At 43.9% G+C, this 20,422-nt stretch overlaps 1 protein-coding gene across 8 annotated transcripts in view; it reads left to right on the top strand.

Annotated features, from left to right (window-relative positions):
- The window catches only part of FRMD4A (FERM domain containing 4A), a 523,694-nt gene that overhangs the window by 253,806 nt on the left and 249,466 nt on the right, over positions 1-20,422 (top strand). For all 8 annotated transcript variants that reach the window (XM_075599524.1, XM_075599522.1, XM_075599523.1 and 5 more), the window contains exon 2: positions 17,524-17,589. In XM_075599524.1, the coding sequence (XP_075455639.1) occupies positions 17,524-17,589 (66 nt within the window). The remainder of the gene's footprint in view (positions 1-17,523; positions 17,590-20,422) is intronic.

The raw sequence follows: 20,422 nt of genomic DNA, 5'->3' as shown, positions 1-20,422 counted from the left end.
ACATTGTTAAGCGGTGCTATGGGCCTCCAGTCCTGAAAGTCCTTGTCTCGCGTATCAAAGTATCTCGATGGGGAATAACGTAAAATCACCTTCTCTCCCATTAAAAAAGTTACTTCATAATTGTGACATGCGATTATTCGTTTTGCAAGTTTGGGGCAAAAGTCTAACTAGAAAAGCACTATAACAAATATAATGACATATACATCTAAGGATGACTTAGAAAGCAGTTTCTATCAATTCAAATTTCACTTGCAGATTTTTATTTTTGTTGGTAAACTTTGTTTTTATTTTGAGACCACAATAAAAAGATATTACAAACAATTTCAATTAGGTGTTGGGAATTGGGGGATGCAGAAAACAAAAACGGGGTAAAATTATAAGGATTGTGGGGATAGGGGTTGGGTGGGCACAGTGCCGTCTTAACGCATGGGCACACTGGGCAGTTGCCCGGAGTCCCCACAATTCTAGGGGCCCCATGCTAATCTATGCACAGTAACACTGAAGGTGGACAGAACTCCTATGTAGCACTCTGTTCCGATGTGAGATGGTGGGTTAAATTAAAACATATTTATTGATAAACTCGTTAAAACAATGGGGTTTAAAACATTTATTAAATAGTACCAAGTGTTCAGTAGACTCTTTGGGTAGTTTACTCCAAAAGAGTATTATATGGATATTAAAGTCCAGTGTTAGTGAATTCACTGGCCCGAGTAATCCTCATTTGCAGTGGTTTTCTAGGGATAGGTTTGGAGTGGAAATGAAAGTAGTGACCATATATGTAGTGCCACAGCATTGAGTACTTTATTGGTGCACTTTTATCAGGGACCTTCTACTGCGCTGCTAAGATGCGCAGCCAGTATTGTGATATGGTTGTGTGTTACAATCATAGGTAGCTGTGCACCAAAACGTGATCACTCGCGTCAATTAAAGAGTAATGTACGTGAGCGCTGGAGAATAATATATTATATCGTGTAAATCTGGGATCTGAAGTATGCAGATCTAGAGTTTGCACTAGCATTCGAAGGGTTAATACTGATATTTCATAGGCACTGCAGAAACTCCTATATTTGTTAGATAAGGAGTGTCTACTAAGTATTGCACCTTATAGGATCAAATGCAGGTAATAATATAGAGCCTTATCCTAGATGGTGTTATACTGCTCCATATATGGTATGGAACTGGCACTCCAGATGTTAATAGCTGGATTGGACACTAGTTGCTTGTAGAATTAGTATAATCCTGTAACTTAATGTTGTGGTAGGATGTTAGCAATATATAGTAGTCCCTGGTAGTATAGATATTTATAATGTGCCAGATAATTATAATCATTCCCTATTGAGATTGCCTCACAAGACCGTCAGGTCTGCTGTGAGCCCGTAGCTGTGCAGGCAGCCGAGCCACGCTGACTCTCCTGGTCGGATGGAGTCCGTGTAAAGGAACCAGGGCTTGGCGCGTGCACGTGACTGCGTGATGCCGTGCCGACGCGCGCGTTTCGCGATAAGCTTTCTCAAGGCCAGAATACGGGGGGTGTCCCATATGTCAGAAAAGTATTTATAGCGCTTGGATTTAAACTAATGTAACCCCTGGAGGTTAGCGCATGCGCACTTATGGGGCTGGTCTGTATTGATGATCATAGCCAGCACTGTGTCCTTATGTTTTGTCAGAGGCTATTAAAATTTATAGCATGCTGCTTAAGTTTAGGTTGCAGGTTGCTGTAAAGTGTTAGAACTAGTTAGTAAGTTATAGTGATAGTGTTGGCATGTCTGCATTCGCGAGAGAAATTTTGCCGTTTTTTTGCTTGCAATGTTATAGAAGCAGAATATTGTAACGGATTTGCGGGAGGCCATTAACGGCTGGGGACAACAATTGCTGTGTAGGCAGGGCCCAGTGCACTGCTTTGCCCGGGGGCCTCTAATGCCGTTAAGACGACCCTGGGTGGGCATGGGATACATCACAACAATCGGCATCAGATCAATAGATTTATCGTATTGGCATATCAAATGTCCCAGTTAGGTATCATTGTTACATTTTGGATCCGGTTTCTTATCCTTATGCATACATAGTTTAGCAGTTTTAGTATTAATATTAATATCAACTTTAATATGAGCTGTCCTAATGTACAAATGTTTTATTGGCCCAGAATCCGAACCCAACTTTTGACGATATGCATCACGAACCCCCGAATTTCAGAGATCAAGTGACAACAGGTCTAGCCCATGGTCTGCCATACTGGTCAAACAGGGGGCCCACACAGTTCTAAATGTCGCAAAGTATCTTTCACATGGGTGGTGATCTTTTCATAGGGCAGGGTTTGCCATGTACTGTGGGTTATTTTGGTCATATATGGGAATGGGCCTTTCCAGGAGGCAGCTATGGCAAATCTGGTTTCGTCTATCATATGGGAACTAAGCTTATACCCATGGTAAGACAGGGTCTGGATTGGTCTTCCTATCAGAGCCGACAAGAGATCGAGTCTCACCACTATACCCAGATCTCTGTTAATAAGAGGCAATGTTTCTGACCATTTTTCCGCTAGCAGTGGGCACGTCCATGTATCATTGAGCCTCGCAGCCAAGATCCTCAGAAACAGTCAGGTGAAGTGAGGTACCACCGATAAGGCACCGATAAAGCACCTTGTATGCGTTTTCTTTTATTTTTGTGTTTATGGAGATGGAGGACACCACCTCCCAAATGTCTTCCAATATAGATGGATCTTGGGGTTCACCCAGGTCCTCTGTCCAGCGTTTGATGTATTTCATATCATTTTCTGAACAGGGTGGGAGGATGGTTTGATATAAAATGGAAATCAGCCCCTAGCATAGAGGGTCAGACAGGCAGATCTCTTCATATGTGATAGTATCACTGGATTTATTTTTGGTTATTTGGTGATTTATAAAATGCCTAATTTGAATATATCTGAATATTTCCGAATTAGGAATCTGGTGAGTCTCTTGAAGTTGTGCATAAGTTTTGATTTCGCTTCCTGAGAAAAAGACTTTAATTTTAAGTATGGGCCTACCATGCTTTATCCAACATTGATATTTTGGGGGTTCACCCCCAGGTTTAAATATTGGGTTGTTAAACAATGGCATCTTGGGCGAGCCTGAAGTAGTCAGGACGTGTCTCGAGCTAAACCTATCCCACAGGTGTAACAAGTGTTTAGTGGTAGTGAGAGAATTATGCCTGATGATTCTGTGGCTTTTTTTTACCCTGAGGACAGATCCTATCAGTAATTCTTTAAAGGATCTCAATCTCGATCCACCTTATGGATTCAGGGCCCGCATGCCAAAGCGCTAATAGAGCCATCTGCGCTGCCAGATATATTAAGAATTGATGTGAGGTACAGCCAACCCTCTCTTCTATATTTGGTCTAATTAAGATATTGAAATGTATGCAGGTTTTTTGATGTTGCAGAATGTCTGTTAAATTCATATTTGTACAAAACAGAAAACTACTTCACAGTAAAGTGTCTGTATAAATCCTATGTACAATGCTGGATGCCGCACCCTATAGTGTAATTGTGGAGCGCATTGAGTCCCATTGGGGGGGAAGCTCTATATGAAATAAAGTTATTATTATTAATAAAGTGTGTGACCAGGATGAAAAAAGACAAGTTTACGGAAAAATATTTGATGGGACCAAGTGGAAGTAGCCTGATGGATTACGTTTATTTATGCTTATAATGCATGTCTACTTGAATTGAAATGTTTAGCAGTGATATGTCCAAAGACCGCTTGCATGTACAGCAGAAAAATACCTGACCGGACACTTTCTGAACAGTTCAGCTATTGAAACAGCCATGCCAAGATAATGGTGCCTAGAATCTAATAGTAAAAAAATCCAAAGAACAGCAGTTTTAATTTAACTTTCTAAATCCAGACCAAACAATCCATCCAGTCCCAGTGCTACATTGGCAGATTGTTTCTGCTCAGCAAAGAATTTGATAGAACTTTGTTTTTTGATCGGACTCACATGGACAAAGCTTTGGGATTTACCATTGGTCAGCTTTATTACAATACCAATATATTTATTAAAACGCTGACCAGCTAACTTGTACATACAATAATAAATTAGTAACAATGGCACGCTGTCGGCGCTATCACACTTCATCGAATAAGTCCCAATGTATTTATGTAGCTCAACCAATGAATGTTGTGTTGATGGGTTAATGTCTAATTATTTTGGTACTTGATGCACAGGAAGATTCGGTGACTGGAGCCACAATTTGCTTGCGCTGTATCTTAAATAGAGTCTTCTAATTCTAAAGCCAGTAGCCCATCTTATAACGTAACTATATGGTGAAAGCATTTTATGTACGCATGCAATCATACAGTGTATATGACCAACAGACGGTATCTGCAAAGATTTAGTGCAACATTGATGAATATCTTATGTGCTATTCCTGAAATCCTTTATTTGTTGTTAGTGGTGAAGTCTTCTTTAGGCAAACCCCCAGCAATCAGGAACGTTATTGCTAATGTAACAATGGAAATGGGGAACGTTATTGCTAATATAACAATGGAAATGGGGGAATATTATTGCTAATGTAACAATGGAAATGGGGAACGTTATTGCTAATGTAACAATGGAATTGGGGAATGTTGAATTACTTAAATATAAAGATGTAATATTTACTTGATGTCTCAAGATCAACAAGACCACTTGGAGTTCACCTGATTTTTGTAGGAGAGTACCCCTCAGACTCACAGTGATCTCCTGTATGGGAAGGGCATAGTCATGTGGGTGTGGTTGCATCCTTAATTCAGATTATACCAGTGGTTCCCAACTCCAGTTCTCAAGGACCACTAACCGTGCAGGATTTAAGGATATCCTCTCATTAGCACAGGTGGCCCAATCATTGTGACTGAACCACCTGTGCTCAAGCCGGGGTATCCTTAAAACCTACACTGTTACTGGTCCTTGAGGACTGGGGGTTGCTCGCCGATCACCGTGCAAATCTCGCAGTAACTTATTAGCGCGATGAGTTTGTCATTTAGTGAAAGTGAAATGGACGATGAGCAGTGCATGTGAAATATTGTCTGGCGCGGTGCTAAGATCGAAGGATTTGGGGTACGATATTCCGTTCTCCCAATATTTACTAACCAACAACATGTGTTGATTAACTCCCAGGGAACAAAGCCCTTTAAAAGATGTTCAGAATTTTCTTTTTAATTTTAGGAAATCCTCCTTGGACATCATATTAGACTCATTTAATCAAGAGACGACCCCTACGAGAAAGAACGGCACAGTGATACACACAGACAGACACTGATACACACAGAAGGGCATGGGTACATGTAGTCTAAACACAGACATTCTGGTGTATACAGCGATATACTCACAGATGTGCAAAGATACACAGAGACTCATATATATATTTATATACTTGTGAAAATGTAAGCCTGCCCTTTTTTTTTGGTTATATTGGTGCTACTCCTCACTGTTGGACTCCAGTTCTGCCCACATCATTTACTAGCCCCAACCTTATTCCCACTGTACTGAGTGCTCACTAAATAAAATAGCATTCTTGCTTCCTGGCCTTGGGTCTTCCTTACCGGTTTCACAGGGAAATCTGCCTGTGTTCATTTTATAAAGGCCCCGAAAAATAATGCAACTGGATGTCTGGAACAACAGCTCTGCATTAATCTCTTTAAGTTTGCAAAATAATAGCTTAACTAAGTAAGTATCATCTTTAAACAAATGTAATCATACTTTAACATTTGTCTGTTTTGGTTTAATTGAAAATGTTAAAGAATGTTCTTTTCATCGGGGGGGTCTCTGAATGGGGGAGTGCTTGTCATTCAAGGGGTTACTCAACCTCTAGCGCAGGGGTGCGTAAACTTTCCGCACTGCACCCTCCTGCTTGCTCTCCCCCCCTGCTCGCGCCCCCCTCCTTACCGTGTCTTCAGCGTGAAATGACGCTGCGGGGTCACGGGATGTTGCAGAAGACAAGGTAAGGGATGTTGCAGAGACCTCACGCAATCCCCTGGCATTTAATTAAATGCTTTGGGGAAACGCGCGGGCCTCTGCAACCGCCGCGCCCCCCCCCCCCCCGGAAAATCTTGTGCCTCCCTACCCTAGTTTGCGCACCCCTGCTCGAGCTCACCCTGTCACTAACAGAGGGCCAATAAAGATTGGGCTGCAGGGGAAAGAGGAGCTTTGCCTGCGCAAACTCCTGTTCAACAAAGTACAACGCAAACTAGGGGGGAGCAAGATTACCATGTTTACTAACTAACTTAAAAAAATGTTTTTATAAATACGTAAATCCACAGAGCTTCGTTAAATCTTTGCTACTAACGTGACATTGCCTAAATAGGTAACATCTGTTTCCCTGGGTTTAACGGGTATCCACAAAGCTAAATATATATATATAAAGCCAACGGGCGTTGGTGATCTCATTAGCGCAGGTGATGTTAGCACTGCATTGCGTTAGCTTCATATAACATGGCGTTGATCCTGTCATACCCAAAGGTGGAGCTACTTCTATCAGGTCCCTGAATAGGTGTTTAATTAGAGTAAATAAAGAGAGAGTACAGGAGAGGAAAACAGCCCTGTAAATAACAATACGATGGTTAAATCATATCTAGCTGTGGTCTTACACTTATCATGTAACAGACCTATTTCAGGGTCTGGGTGTGAGTAACGCCACCTTTAGCTCTGACCTAACGTAACGTTAAATCCCTGCGGTAACTATAACAGAGCTGTGGGGATATGCGCTGTTAGAGGGAACGCCTCTTCTGCATCTCATCAGCACTAATGTCTTTATAATAACACATAGGCTTGTTATGTCTGAAAACGCATAACTGAGCTTTGAAGATCCCCGTTAGCACTTAACGAGATATTAACTGGACGTCTTGTTAAGTCATTAACGGAATTCCGTCGATCTAACCCCATAGACGTCTACTTTTTTGTTAAATATGTCACCTATAATTAACTACTTACAGATGTCATTGCAACTGGTTTATGTTGTCCTAGAATGGACTGCACCATCAACACTACTTGTATGGAACCTATAATGGGCCATATTTACTAAACAGTCTTCTTCCATGAAACCCCTTCCAGTGCATTCAAGTCAATGGGCTTCAAGGTGTCACAGGCTCCAGAACGTGACTTATGACAGAAGACCGATGAGTATGTATGGCCCTATATGCTGTGCAATGCCTTACTTGCCACTTCTCTCAACAAAGGGTTAAAAATGCATCAGAGCAAATACTGCGGTTTAAATTAAAAGACTAGCGTGTCGCTATGCTATTATTGTGCACATACATAGAACGAGCCAAGCTTTTATCCTGGTGTACAATTTGACACCTCTCTTCCACTCGGCTGCTTCCATGGTATCTTGCACTTGGTTCGAAGCCTTTTAATTACATGTATTTGTAATAAGAAGCTTGGAGGAGGTGCCTGTAATGAAGACATTACCAATAATCCCATTTATGGTTAGCACAAAAGTTCCCCTTGGAAAGAACATTAGAACAGTCAGTAGATAACTCTGTAATAATATCCAACAACTCAATGAGTTTTACAGTTGAACAATGAACTGCTAATGAAAACATCACACGGACCTGCTGACGTTACCTACGTCCCTCAACAATACAAAAAATAATCAATGTCAATTATATCTAATGGCTGTTTTCATTTTCTTTAAACATTTCTTGTAAAGCTCATATTTCATTATGTTGAATAGGAAGCACCCTGGAATGCAGCTCTTAGTCTAACAAGTTATACGAGATGCAAGACTCTAATAAATTAACTTTATTCGGGTAACCTAGTATAGTTCAGTGTTTTGCTTTCTATAACAATATACTGTTTTAATTGAGCATTAGCCTAAGTGGGAAGCAAGGGGGTTTCGCGTTGATTTCAGCTCCAGGGACTCCCTGCTTCCCAAGATACGTACCTCTATAAGGGCTGCCAGTAGTTCCTGGTTCTTAAATCTGATGAGGGTGGATGACGTTGCGTCTTCCTATTGTATGCCACGGGAGACTTAAAACTCCATTTTGTTTCCCCAGCAGGGAATGGTACCAGTGGGCACCTCAGGAAGTAAGGTGCCCCTGAAGCTGAAATTAGCAGTTCAGCTCCAGAGACCCCCTGCTTCCCACCTACTGTATACTCAAAATAAAAATTTGAGATGGAAATACACCTTTAATAGTAACCAGTTAACACTAAAACAGCACAACATGTTGCATTGTTTGCTTTTCTTTGCTATAGTTTTGAAGCAGGGGGTCTCCGGAGCTGAACCCCATTAATTTCAGCCCTGTAGACCCCCTGCTTCCGGAGATACTTACCTCCATACTTACCTTTCTATGCATGCAAAGAAACTGTGTGCCTAACTTAATGGCGGCGTTTACATTTCCCATGGCACGTGGGACAATAGGAAGCTGTGATGTCATCCAGTGCGGCTTCCTAATGGCCCACATGAACAGGACCTTTAAACTCTGCTGGAGATACCAGCACCCCCTTCGGAGGTAAGTATCTCTGAAACCAGGGGGTCCCCAGAGCTGAAATGAAAAGGATTCAGCTCCGGAGACCCCGTGCTTCAAACCTAGCAAAATAAACAAATAAATAAAAGCAAACAATGCAACATGCAGTGCTGCTTTAATGGGTATTTGCTAAGGGTGAGTCCAGAGCTTTATGTTTGTTTGAACAACTGCAAACAGGAAGTAAATACCGTACCTGCTATTTTACCATTGTTGGTATACAAATATAAATGGAGAAGCCTAGCAACAAAGATTAAGTAGGAACACTGTAGTAACCACAAGCGTCCCCATTTGTCTGAACAGTATTGGCCAGACCTTAACGCGTTCTCTTTCGCTGCCTGAGGGACCTGCAATGCATTGCGAAAAAGTTAAGCCCTTGAGTTTCCCCGTGACGTACCCACCACGTCGTGGGGTCTGGCACTTAGGCTACAGCCCCGCTGTCTGCGTTGCACGCCTGCCAGGCTGGCGGCGCGTGCAGCCGAGTTCCCCGGTCTGCAGTGAGCTGCAGGGGGAAAGACATGGGTGGCATGACGGGGGTGCGGCCATGACGTCACCCGGCTGGTTCGCCCTCATTGGCTGAACCACCGGGGGGCGTGGCCTAGCGCTCCGTCGCTAGTACTGAGCACAATTTTCCAGTCGGCTGGAAAAACTGACGCTCAGCGCGGTGGCCGCCCCTTGCAGTGGGCCCGGCCCAGTTGAGGGGCGGCTCTTGTTCCTGCAGCGCCCGCCGCAGCACCAAGAAAAAGGCACATTTAGCCTGTTTGCCCATTTTGGTTGAATAATCGCACGTCGCACAACTGTATGTTTGGCCTTATTTGGCGGGCAGGAGCTGCTGCTGGTCTGCAACGTTCTGTGCGATTTCATGTAACTGGAGTCAGTCCTCCATAACTGATTGAATTAATTTCCCCATTGTAATCATACAATATGAAAGAAAACATACAAGGGAAACATAATTGTAAACAAATGACCGTGTAACCTTCCAGCTCTCTCCCACCCTCCTCTTATTTCGTGAAACACCTCCTGTGACAAAGCGCGCCTCCGAGAAACGGCCGTCGGGACGCACGCCTCATCAAAAGGACGAATATTGTAGCCACAAAGTACTGCTTTCTCCCTCTATTAAGTGTATTCATGCTACCAACAGAGAGCTTAGTACTTACCATTAGTGTCTAGTCCTGGTAATACGGTACTCTGGTAGGTTGAGGCTCTCCGGAACCGTTCCCACCACGGTTTCTCACCTTGGTTCATATGAACCAGTACCATCCTGTTACAGGATACAAGGTGCCTGGTCACTATATGGTTCCCTGAATAACCGTTCCTACCACGGGCTATCTTGCTCTGGTGCACCATAACCGTTCCGACCACGGTAAAAGGAGAGCCTATATATATTATGATATTGTATCGTGGCCGTGAAAGGGAGGTCTCTATTAGGGAGTACTTTCCTTTTAGTAGGCTCACACTTGTCGGGGTACGGTTTACCTTTACTACAACATCTTATTTCTCCCCAACGTACCAATCCCACATGTTGCAATAACCACACAACACCGAGCTGGAGGTAAAAAAAGCCACAGCTTCAATTACACCATAATTTAACCCAAACCCGCCAGGTACCGCCCAGCACTCTGAATCATCCCTGATTAACCAAACCAAGCTGAGGAAGCCCCAGTAAACTCCGCCCGGCGGATACCGCTTCCTCTGCCCAGTTGCCTATCACAGGCCCCATATTGTAACCCTGCCGACTGACTGGGTTTCATCCCACACAATGTACCACCATTGCTGCTGTGGTGACAGACATAATAAAACCTTTTTAAAGCATTACATATTATCCTCTTTTTTTATTTTTATTTAAACCACCTCTGTTCCAAAGGAAGGGATGCGTGGGACTTTCCATCCTGGAGGGGCGTGACTGAGGCCGCTTCCTCCACCCTTTATGGTTTCCGCAGCCTCCCCCTCCTCCCCCCTCCTTCACCATTAGCCACCGCCCTGCCCATTTGAAGACTGGAGTTGACCAGCACCCCTGCCTTAGGGGCCAGATGGATGGAACCATATTACCAGGCCCAGGGATCATTGCCGCTGTCAGGAAGAAGGGTTGCATAACCCCCCAAAAATAGGGAGAATGAAAAAAGGGAAGCTCTGTACTGCGGTCAAGCCACCCTTCCCCCTTATATGTGTAGCAGAGTACCCCTCCTTACCTCCGGTGAGGGGGAACTGCTCAGCTGTTTAGCTGGGCTGCGGAGCTTCGTACGATCGGGGAGAAGAGGCGGCGGCTATTTCAGATCTGGCGTGCATGTGCAGTTGCGGCTGGAGCGGCGGCCATCTTGAAATGGCTCTGAAAGCAACTAGAGACTACAAGTCCCAGAATGCCTTGCAGGAAAAGGCGCAAGCGGCCATTTTGGGACTCAGGATATCCTCCCCGGGACCAGGAAGGATAGTCAGTGCTGACGGAGGCGCCAAGGAGGAAGGTGGTGTCCAGGGAGCAGTAACTCCTGGACTAGGCCGAGACCTTGCCCCCTAGGCCCCAGTTAGGTCCTAAGCCAGCTATAGTAGAGTATTGTAGGGAAGGCCCCAGATAGGGACCCTTCCCCTTAGTATTATAGTAGCCATACTGGGCCGGTGGACGGACGTCCACGCGGCGACCTGCCGCCTTGGACAAGACCTGCATGTGGCAGCCGAGAAGAGGAATCCTCCGACTGGAGGCTTCACCGCGGATCGCACCCTGGATAAGGTGTGAGGGGAGTTGTGTTGGAGGCCCCGCTGCGTGGGACCTGATCCATCGTCGTCCTCCCATTATTCCCTGGTCAGGCCTGTGACCAGGAAGGTACCACCGTGCACCGACACATCACAGGGGGGTAATGCTACCTCACACTTGGGTGGGATTGCTTGTGCGGACAACGGGGTTATAGGTGCCAAGGCACCCTCAGTAGTTTGGGGGAACTACTCAGGGTGTGATATTATTATACGTTATTGTGTTGTTGCATTATACTGTGTGTAGTAAAGACGAGTTATATATATCTGCTGTGATATTGTTATTACTGTTTGTATTGGTTCCTATGAGGAGTCATCCCGCCAACGCTGGGATCCCTCATAGGTGGAGGCGCTGCACTAAAAGAGAGAGAGCTCACCGCAGGCTCCAAGAAGCGGAGGCTCAGGCCTCCTGTGAGCATACAGGTACGAGCAGCACTCTTAAGCGCCCGCGGTTTCCCTTAGGCATTGGGAAAGTGGGTTACATACAGTATGTATGTCCCGGCTCTCGTTTATCATTTTGTATCTTTATTAAAGTGTTTATTTCTAGATTCTGCTATTTTTCTCTTACAGACAAAATAACCTGATATTGTAAGAATGTGTTTGTGCCGGAAGACACGCTTAATTACCAAATCACATCAACGGGCCCGTTTACTGGCATTTTGGGCATCACATTGCTGCACTGAAATCACACATTTGATTGTATGCGTCAAAAGACATTTCAGAGAATTAATTCGACAGAAACGTCATACTAACCAAACTCATTTTATTAAGGTTTGTGCTACTTTGTAGCACTATAATTTTTAAATATCCTGTAGCTATAGCACTCCATTAAATCTCCAGACCGTCTACCTCAGCCTGAGGCCGTCAGGTGTCACCTACAGCAAGTCGCTGAGGTTGCAAGCTGTCAGCTGAAAGTAAACATACTTTAGGGTCTGGGAAAGGCAAATGTTTATGTTACACAGGCAGCTTGAAGGACGGTAAAACAGATTTGTTGTTGAAAAGGAGACTTCTTGGTAAACTACTCACATTTGTCTACTTGGCTTTCAGTTCTGATTTCTTTTTCTAGCTCGGTTGCATACACTTGTAATACCTGTTCAAATGTAGTTTCGCCTTTATCGTTAGCTAATAAAAATAGGTGTTTTATAAATGATCCCTCTCTCTAGACTAGTAATTGACATTCATTGAAAGTTTGTAGATGTATGTTTAGTTGTTGATGAGGCTCTGCTTTTGCATGCTCTCCTGAATTTAACACGTTTGTTGAGTACAGAAGTCCCTGATATCAAATGTAGCTATGATTTTGGGTTTGTATTACTTGAATAATTCAATAAAAAGATCATCTTTCCCTAAACATTTTGAAAATTGTTGGTTGTGAAAAATGTACACCCACGCGTTAGTATCACACTCTCCTATATCTAAGCACAAGTAGGAGAGTTCTATCTTAAAGTCCGTTTTCAGCTCCGGCGACCCCTGCTTTCTGAGATACTTACATCCGTCGGTGCTGCTGGTACCTCCTGGTTCTTAAATCTGATGCAGGGCAATAGGCAGCCGCGACGGCTCTCGTGCCACAAGAGATTTAAACCTCCACTTTTCCCAGCGGGGGTCGGTACCTGGGGCCCCTTCGAAAGTAAGTACCTCGGAAACCAAAGGGTCCCAGAAGCTGAAATGAATGCGGTTTGGCTAAGAGGACCCCCTGCTTCACACCTAAGGAACTAAAAAGAACCTAGGCAGATCCATACCTTTTAAATGCAGTGTAGTGACTGGCCATACACATTATTCATACATTATGTTTTAGAAACCCCCCGTAGAAATAAGTGGATATATGTTGAGGAAACCTTTTACTTTATTGTAAGCTTGTATAGAAACAGCATATATGAAGAATGTTCATATCTCTTCTATAGCACTCATTATAAGGATATCTTGTTTTAATGACTTTGAAAAAGTCCTGAATAGTAATGAGTTACATTGAAATGCACTTATTATCTCTGCTGTCCAGACTTTACTGGAACACCAATGTCAAGGTCAGCGAGGGAGTTTTTCAGAAGAATGAAACCATCATGTGCTTGCCGGCTGCTCGTGCGCATGCACGATAGGCACATGCCGGCTTGCTCGGCTGCCGGCAAGCTCCAATCGCCCATGCGCAGTCGGCGCGAACGGCCAGCCAGTGCCAATCTCGCATGCATGGTCGGCATGTGTTTTTTGCGCATTTGCAGTCGGCACGAACGGCCAGCCAGTTCCGATTGCGCATGCGCAGTTGGCACGAATGGCCAGCCAGTGCCAATCTCACATCAACGGTCGGCATGTGTTCTTTGCGCATTTGCAGTCGGCGCTCGCCGTTCACGCATGCGATGTTGGTGAGTGCCTACTGCGTATGCATGACATTTTGTCCCACGTTTTGCAGGGACAAATATGGTTACCCAAACTAGAGGGCATTTGAGGAAAGCTAACCAGATACTCACAGTGTGCTAAAACATTTCTTTAACACTCTGATCTTTAATTGGGAACTTTGGCAGTAGCCAGTGATACAAGTACATTGCTGTACATCATATTGGGTTTTTTTTGTTTGTTTTTTAGAGAGATTAGATCAATGCACAAATTGGCCCAAAATGACCATAAAGCTAGCACTGCAGGCCTGAAATAAAGGAGAATGCTGGAATACAGAGTGTGATTGTAATGTCTATTATTTAGCAGCAAGATGATGGACAACTGTAGCACAAATGGATCTGCAACATTAAATAAAATACAACTTATTTAGAATATTATCCATTATCTTTATATTGTGTTGTATATACTGCACTACAATATCACATTATTACCAGCCTAACTCGTCCTTGTGTGATTTCAACCCAGTTCCTTTTTTTTATTAGGATGTATCTGTTTTCTGGTTCTTTGGCAAATGGAGTCTTGGGGGACTGTGGCTAGACCATATTCTCATGACATTGGGGCTGTGTATTGTTCATATATGGGGCACAACATTAGAATTAAGTTGTGTGAATTATGCTGATTCGGTGTCTCCTCAAAAGAGCCTCTCCACATGAAAAGCAATTTATTGCTGTTCCTCTATGTAGAAATCAGATTAAAATTCACTGGATGTTGAACTTCACAAAGTCTCCACATTCAATGAGTTATGTACTGTACCTGCTGTTGAATTACAGGCATGGTGGCTGGACGAAAGGATAAAATAAACTTAAAGCTGCAGTTCAGGCTTCCGTTTTTTTTTTTTAGTTTTTTTTTAACTTCAATAGTTTCATGTGGGCAATCTCTACTTACCTAAAGAACTGCATAGCTGCCGGTCAATTCGTTCTCCGTCTATTGATCGGCAAAGTTTGGCGACATCTTTAAATATGGGGAATGTAAATCGTTGCTATAGGAACAAGCATGCTTGTTAAAATAGAAAACAAGAAAATTGGTCTTTCAAATTTGTTTTTTTTAAAACAGAAAATGCTAAAAGTATTTTTTCTTACTACAGAACTGATTTATTAAAAAAAACCACACATGCAGGATATTGACTGAACTGCAGTTTTAAACAGACGTGACGTATCTGTCTATTTATCGATCTGTAGAATGCACTGTAAGGTGTATAGCGGTTTACCATACATTATCTCCACCGGAGATCAGCAAGAGGGTTTTTGTAAGGGATGCGCTGTGAGATGTTGCCAATCCGAAAATGTCTAATGCACTCCGCAAGTTATATACAGGCATACCCCGCATTAACGTACGCAATGGGACCGGAGCATGTATGTAAAGCGAAAATGTACTTAAAGTGAAGCACTACCTTTTTCCCACTTATCGATGCATGTACTGTACTGCAATCGTCATATACGTGCATAACTGATGTAAATAACGCATATGTAACAGGTTCTATAGTCTCCCCGCTTGCGCACAGCTTCGGTACAGGTAGGGAGCCGGAATTGCTGTTCAGGACGTGCTGACAGGCGCAGGCGCATGAGCTGCCGTTTGCCTATTGAGCGATATGTCCTTACTCGTGAGTGTACTTAAAGTGAGTGTACTTAAAGTGAGTGTCCTTAAACCGGGGTATGCCTGTATACACTGTTAACAAACATAATACAGGACGCAATGCCTTCCCTGAATGATTACGCTTTGGGGCAACATCTTATTAATGCAAGTGTTCTCACCTATTTGTATGTAATTTTATTATTTTTATGTAACGGGAGACAAGTGCAGCGCATTACAGAGTGGATAGTGTAATACATCCAAGCCCGGCCTGGCGGCCTACAGTGAGAGCAGGTGACTGTATTTTAAACGCTTGCCGTGTTGGCTCCTTATGGATTGGACAGTCAATATCTCTAGATATTATTACGATCACCACCGAGGCATCAGTGTTCTGCGTCAGAATATGCTGAATTGTACCTCCGCAGAATTCATGCAGAAGGAGCCAGTTTCAGGTTTTATCGCTAAGCTGCAATGCATCAAGACGCTTTGGAAATGATCTTTTTAAATCTGGGATAAAAAAAAACCACTGGCAAATGTATGGAAGAAGAGAATCCCACTGCATTCAAATGATTCTTCTCCTTGATAAATGTGGTAGCGTTTTTATTGGTTTCCTTTAGACTTGCAGCTGAAAGATTGGAATTAATAGTCCCCAAAGTGCCTTCATATATTGATGTGGAGTTAAATAGAAAGTTAATTAGCACAATATTAGAATGTGATGAGTCAGTTTGTGCCAATGTGATCTCCCTTACTGTGTATTGATCACAGCAAGTCGGCAGATACCCACTAAGTAACTTTCACACATTTGACACCACTGCACAGTCATGAAGGAGAAAATCGTCACACTGTATCAACGAGCAAACATTGCAAGTTTGCCCCCAAAAGGTTAAAGCACCAATCCCGCCTAGGATTTAAAAAAAAAACATAATTGGAACCAGGGGGGGCGTTTAGTGCTGAACCTCGCTATATCCAGGGTCCCCAGATAATTACAGGTGTACTAAACGGTGCTCCCTCCTGGGAAGCCATGAAGCAGGACGGAAGCAACCAGGCACTCGGTCTTGGAAAAAATGGTTAATTTATTAGCAAATCCAGTACCAACGTTGCGACTGCATGTGCAGTCTTTGTCAAGGTGAGGGCTAAATACCAGGCACCAAAGTGTAGAATATATACCCAAAGCACTCCCCCGTAACCTCGCGACAGGTGTCCCACAGCACAGGATTTGCTAATAAATGAACCTTTTTTCCTTCCTGCTCCGTGACTTCCTTGGGGGTAGCACAGGATCTCCCCCAGCTCCATGTGCACCGGCAAATTATCATTTCATTTTCGCCTCTAATTGTGTGCCTGTAATCCTCTCTGCGCCCGCCTGGGGAAGCAACATGACCACCAAATCTCGCAGGATTCACGGGCCCATAGGAAGCCGTAACATCATCGGCTGCTGCATCCTATGTGTTAACTATGGTGGCCATGTCGGTTTCTTCATGAGGAGCACTAGCACAGGGGTGGCCAACTCTACTCCTTAAGGGCCACCAACAGGTCAGGTTTTAAGGATATCCCTGTTTCAGCACAGGTGGCTCAATCAGTGGCTCAGTCAACAACTGAGCCAACTGTGTTGAAGCACGGATAGATTAAAAACCTGACCTGTTGGTGTTCCTTGAGGACTGGATTTGACCCCCCCCCCCTGCACTAGTGCCCTCACCAGTAACAGGAACCAGGTACAAGGGGTGAGTACATAGTGAGGCTCAGCACTGGAGGCCGCTCTGGCTCCAATCCAAGTACGCAAAAAACTTTAGTTTATTTTTTTTATTTTTTTACTGGGGTTACTGCTTTTATGACACTGGGTGATGCTGCTCTACCAATTTAAAATGCAACTCCCTTCAGAGAGTCTTTCCTTATGATATACAATATTATCAACCTGGGTGCTGTGGCACCCACGCGGTCATAGCCCACGGACAAAAGGGAAATGGCCTAAAGGGAAAACGGGTGTCACTCGTGTTTTAAAGAATCAGCCAAGGAATTTGGCATTGAAAACGAGGTTGAGACGTGCGCCTGCTAGTCAGTATCATGCTCTCCTGCATTCACACTTTTATATATATATATATATATATATATTCCTGCCTGAATGGTTTGCAATATATTGCAACAGCGTACAATGTATAACACAATCAGAGCAGCCCAGATGTAAGGCAGAGTGATGGATGTCAGATACAGGTGTGCGCACACAGACCATCTATTGTTATCTGAGAAGGCGCTAAATGTACTTTGAAAGACGTGGTTTTTTTTTTGTGGTCACAGATATTTAATCAGGACTATGTGCGGGTCACAAGGCATCTTAGTAACCGTGGCTTTTGTCTCCTTGTAGATGACAGAGGGCCGGCGATGTCAAGTTCACCTCCTCGATGACCGGAAGCTGGAACTTCTCGTGCAGGTAACAGAATATTTCACCGTGTCATATTTAATGAATGCACTTTGTTTACAACTGCAAGAGTATGTGAAGTGAGAAAGTTCACTTTAAACTCATTAGAAGGTTACTAAGGAAGAAATGTCCCACAAAGGTGCTGGGGTGCACCCAATGGGAATGTGAGGGCGTTGTATGGGTACGCCTTGCAGTAGGTGTGGTGAGTGCAAATACAGTCACAGATTCCAAGAACATTTGGTACATATACTAGAAATCTGTACAATTGTAGACGCTACTAAACAATTTATTATTTATTTATAAAAATGTTTTGCCAGGAAGTACTGTAATACATTGAGAGTTACCTCTCGTTTTCATGTATGTCCTGGGCACAGAGTTATGACGATAACTACATGGTCACAAATATATGGTTACATGAAGTATACATTATGTATAAAGTCATTGCATGAACAGTTTAACATCATTTATCTTTTAGGCGTATGTAACAGTTACAGACCAGATAAAAATGTAAGATAGCTTTAGTTTTGAAAGAACTTAGACTGGTGGTGGCTGTGAGAGTCTGTGGTAGACTGTTACAGTTTTGGGGTGCACGGTAAGAGAAGGAGGAGCGGCCGGATACTTTGCTGAAACTTGCGGCCATGAACAGTCTTTTGGAGTCAGATCTCAGAGGATAAGTGCTGTTGGGGTATAGTTGGGGAAAAGGGTCCCTAACTATGGGCTTCCCTAAACAGCTGCAGGTGCCTACTGTGTGGTGGCTTTGAGAGTCTCCGGTAGATTGTTCCAGGTGTGAGGTGCACGGTAAGAGAAGGACGTATTAGCATTAGATGTGTAAGATACCATGATTTTGTAGGGTAAATTGGCAAACTACGTGGGCTAAATAGCTCAAAGCTTTGGTACCACTTTGCTGACACTAAATGTAAGTGTATTTTTCATGAAATAAGTACAACAGCTCTATTGTTTATCTAGTCTAAATATACAATACCCCAAATATTTGTCCTCTTATTCTTCACAGTCAAGCACAGTGCTGTTACTTTTATACCCATTACATAACGCGAGACATTTTTCTAATATTTTTTGTGTTGAAATACGTTTTACACTTACTATACATTGCGGGTGTGTGACTAGCCATGCAACACATTGAAATGTTTCAACAGTATGCTGGGTTTTAACTTAAAAGCAGTGCAGGACCACAGTGATCTTTCATGTCATATAAAATGTTTGGTAGTTTTTGTATTGTTTGGCCGCGCATGCGCGACCGGCACTTGCCTACTGCGCATGCGCGATCGGCTTTTATTTTCCCTACTGTGCATGCGCGGTCGGCTTTTATTTTCCCTACTGCGCATGCGTGGTCGGCTTTTATTTTCCCTACTGCGCATGCGCGGTCGGCTTTTATTTTCCCTACTGCGCATGCGCGATCGGCTTTTATTTTCCCCTAATGCACATGCGCGATCGGCTTTTATTTTCCCCTAATGCGCATGCGCGATTGGCTTTTATTTTCCCTACTGCGCATGCGTGGTCGGCTTTTATTTTCCCTACTGCGCATGCGCGGTCGGCTTTTATTTTCCCTACTGCGCATGCGCGATCGGCTTTTATTTTCCCCTAATGCGCATGCGCGATCGGCTTTTATTTTCCCCTAATGCGCATGCGCGATTGGCTTTTATTTTCCCTACTGCGCATGCGCGATTGGCTTTTATTTTCCCTACTGCGCATGCGCGATCGGCTTTTATTTTCCCTACTGCGCATGCGCGATCGGCTTTTATTTTCCCCTAATGCGCATGCGCGATCGGCTTTTATTTTCCCCTAATGCGCATGCGCGATTGGCTTTTATTTTCCCTACTGCGCATGCGCGATCGGCTTTTATTTTCCCCTAATGTGCATGCGCGATTGGCTTTTATTTTCCCTACTGCGCATGCGCGATTGGCTTTTATTTTCCCTACTGCGCATGCGCGATCAGCTTTTATTTTCCCCTAATGCGCATGCGCGCTCGGCTTTTATTTTCCCCTAATGTGCATGCGCGATTGGCTTTTATTATCCCTACTGCGCATGCGCGATTGGCTTTTATTTTCCCGTACTGCGCATGTGCGATTGGCTTTTATTTTCCCGTACTGCGCATGTGCGATTGGCTTTTATTTTCCCGTACTGCGCATGTGGGATTGGCTTTTATTTTCCCGTTCTGCGCATGCGTGATCGGGTTTTATTTTCCCGTACTGCGCATGTGCGATTGGCTTTTATTTTCCCCTACTGCGCATGCGCGATTGGCTTTTATTTTCCCTACTGCGCATGCGCGATCGGCTTTTATTTTCCCCTACTGCGCATGCGCGATTGGCTTTTATTTTCCCTACTGCGCATGCGCGATTGGCTTTTATTTTCCCTACTGCGCATGCGCGATTGGCTTTTATTTTCCCGTACTGCGCATGTGGGATCAGCATGTGGACTAGAGGCTTATTTAATAAGTCCAGCACAACACTGCCTAATGCATTTCTGATTCTTCTAGGGCAGGGGTGCTTCAGTCCTCAAGTCCCCCCTCCCCCCCAAAAGGTCAGGTTTTCAGGATATTCAAGCTTCAGCACAGGTGGCTCAATCAGAGGCTCAGTCTTAGATTGAGCCTCTGATTGAGCCACCTGTGCTGATGCAGGGATATCCTGATAACCAGACCTGTTGGGGGCGTAAGGGGGGCTTGAGGACTGGAGTTGAGCACCCCTGTTCTAGGGCACTAAGGCTAAGTATGGACCCTTTGAAGCTCTGGGGAAAGCAGTGGTTTGGTGATCAAGACACTTTGTATATCACTACAATTAGTTCACTTGGGTCCAAGGAGGGCCGCCCTTTTTACCACTAAAGGCTTATT

The sequence above is a fragment of the Ascaphus truei genome, chromosome 5, assembly GCF_040206685.1.
Source record: "Ascaphus truei isolate aAscTru1 chromosome 5, aAscTru1.hap1, whole genome shotgun sequence".
NCBI lineage: Eukaryota > Metazoa > Chordata > Amphibia > Anura > Ascaphidae > Ascaphus > Ascaphus truei.
Note: the sequence above shows the minus strand (reverse complement) of the source record. Positions and strands in the feature narration are given on the sequence as shown.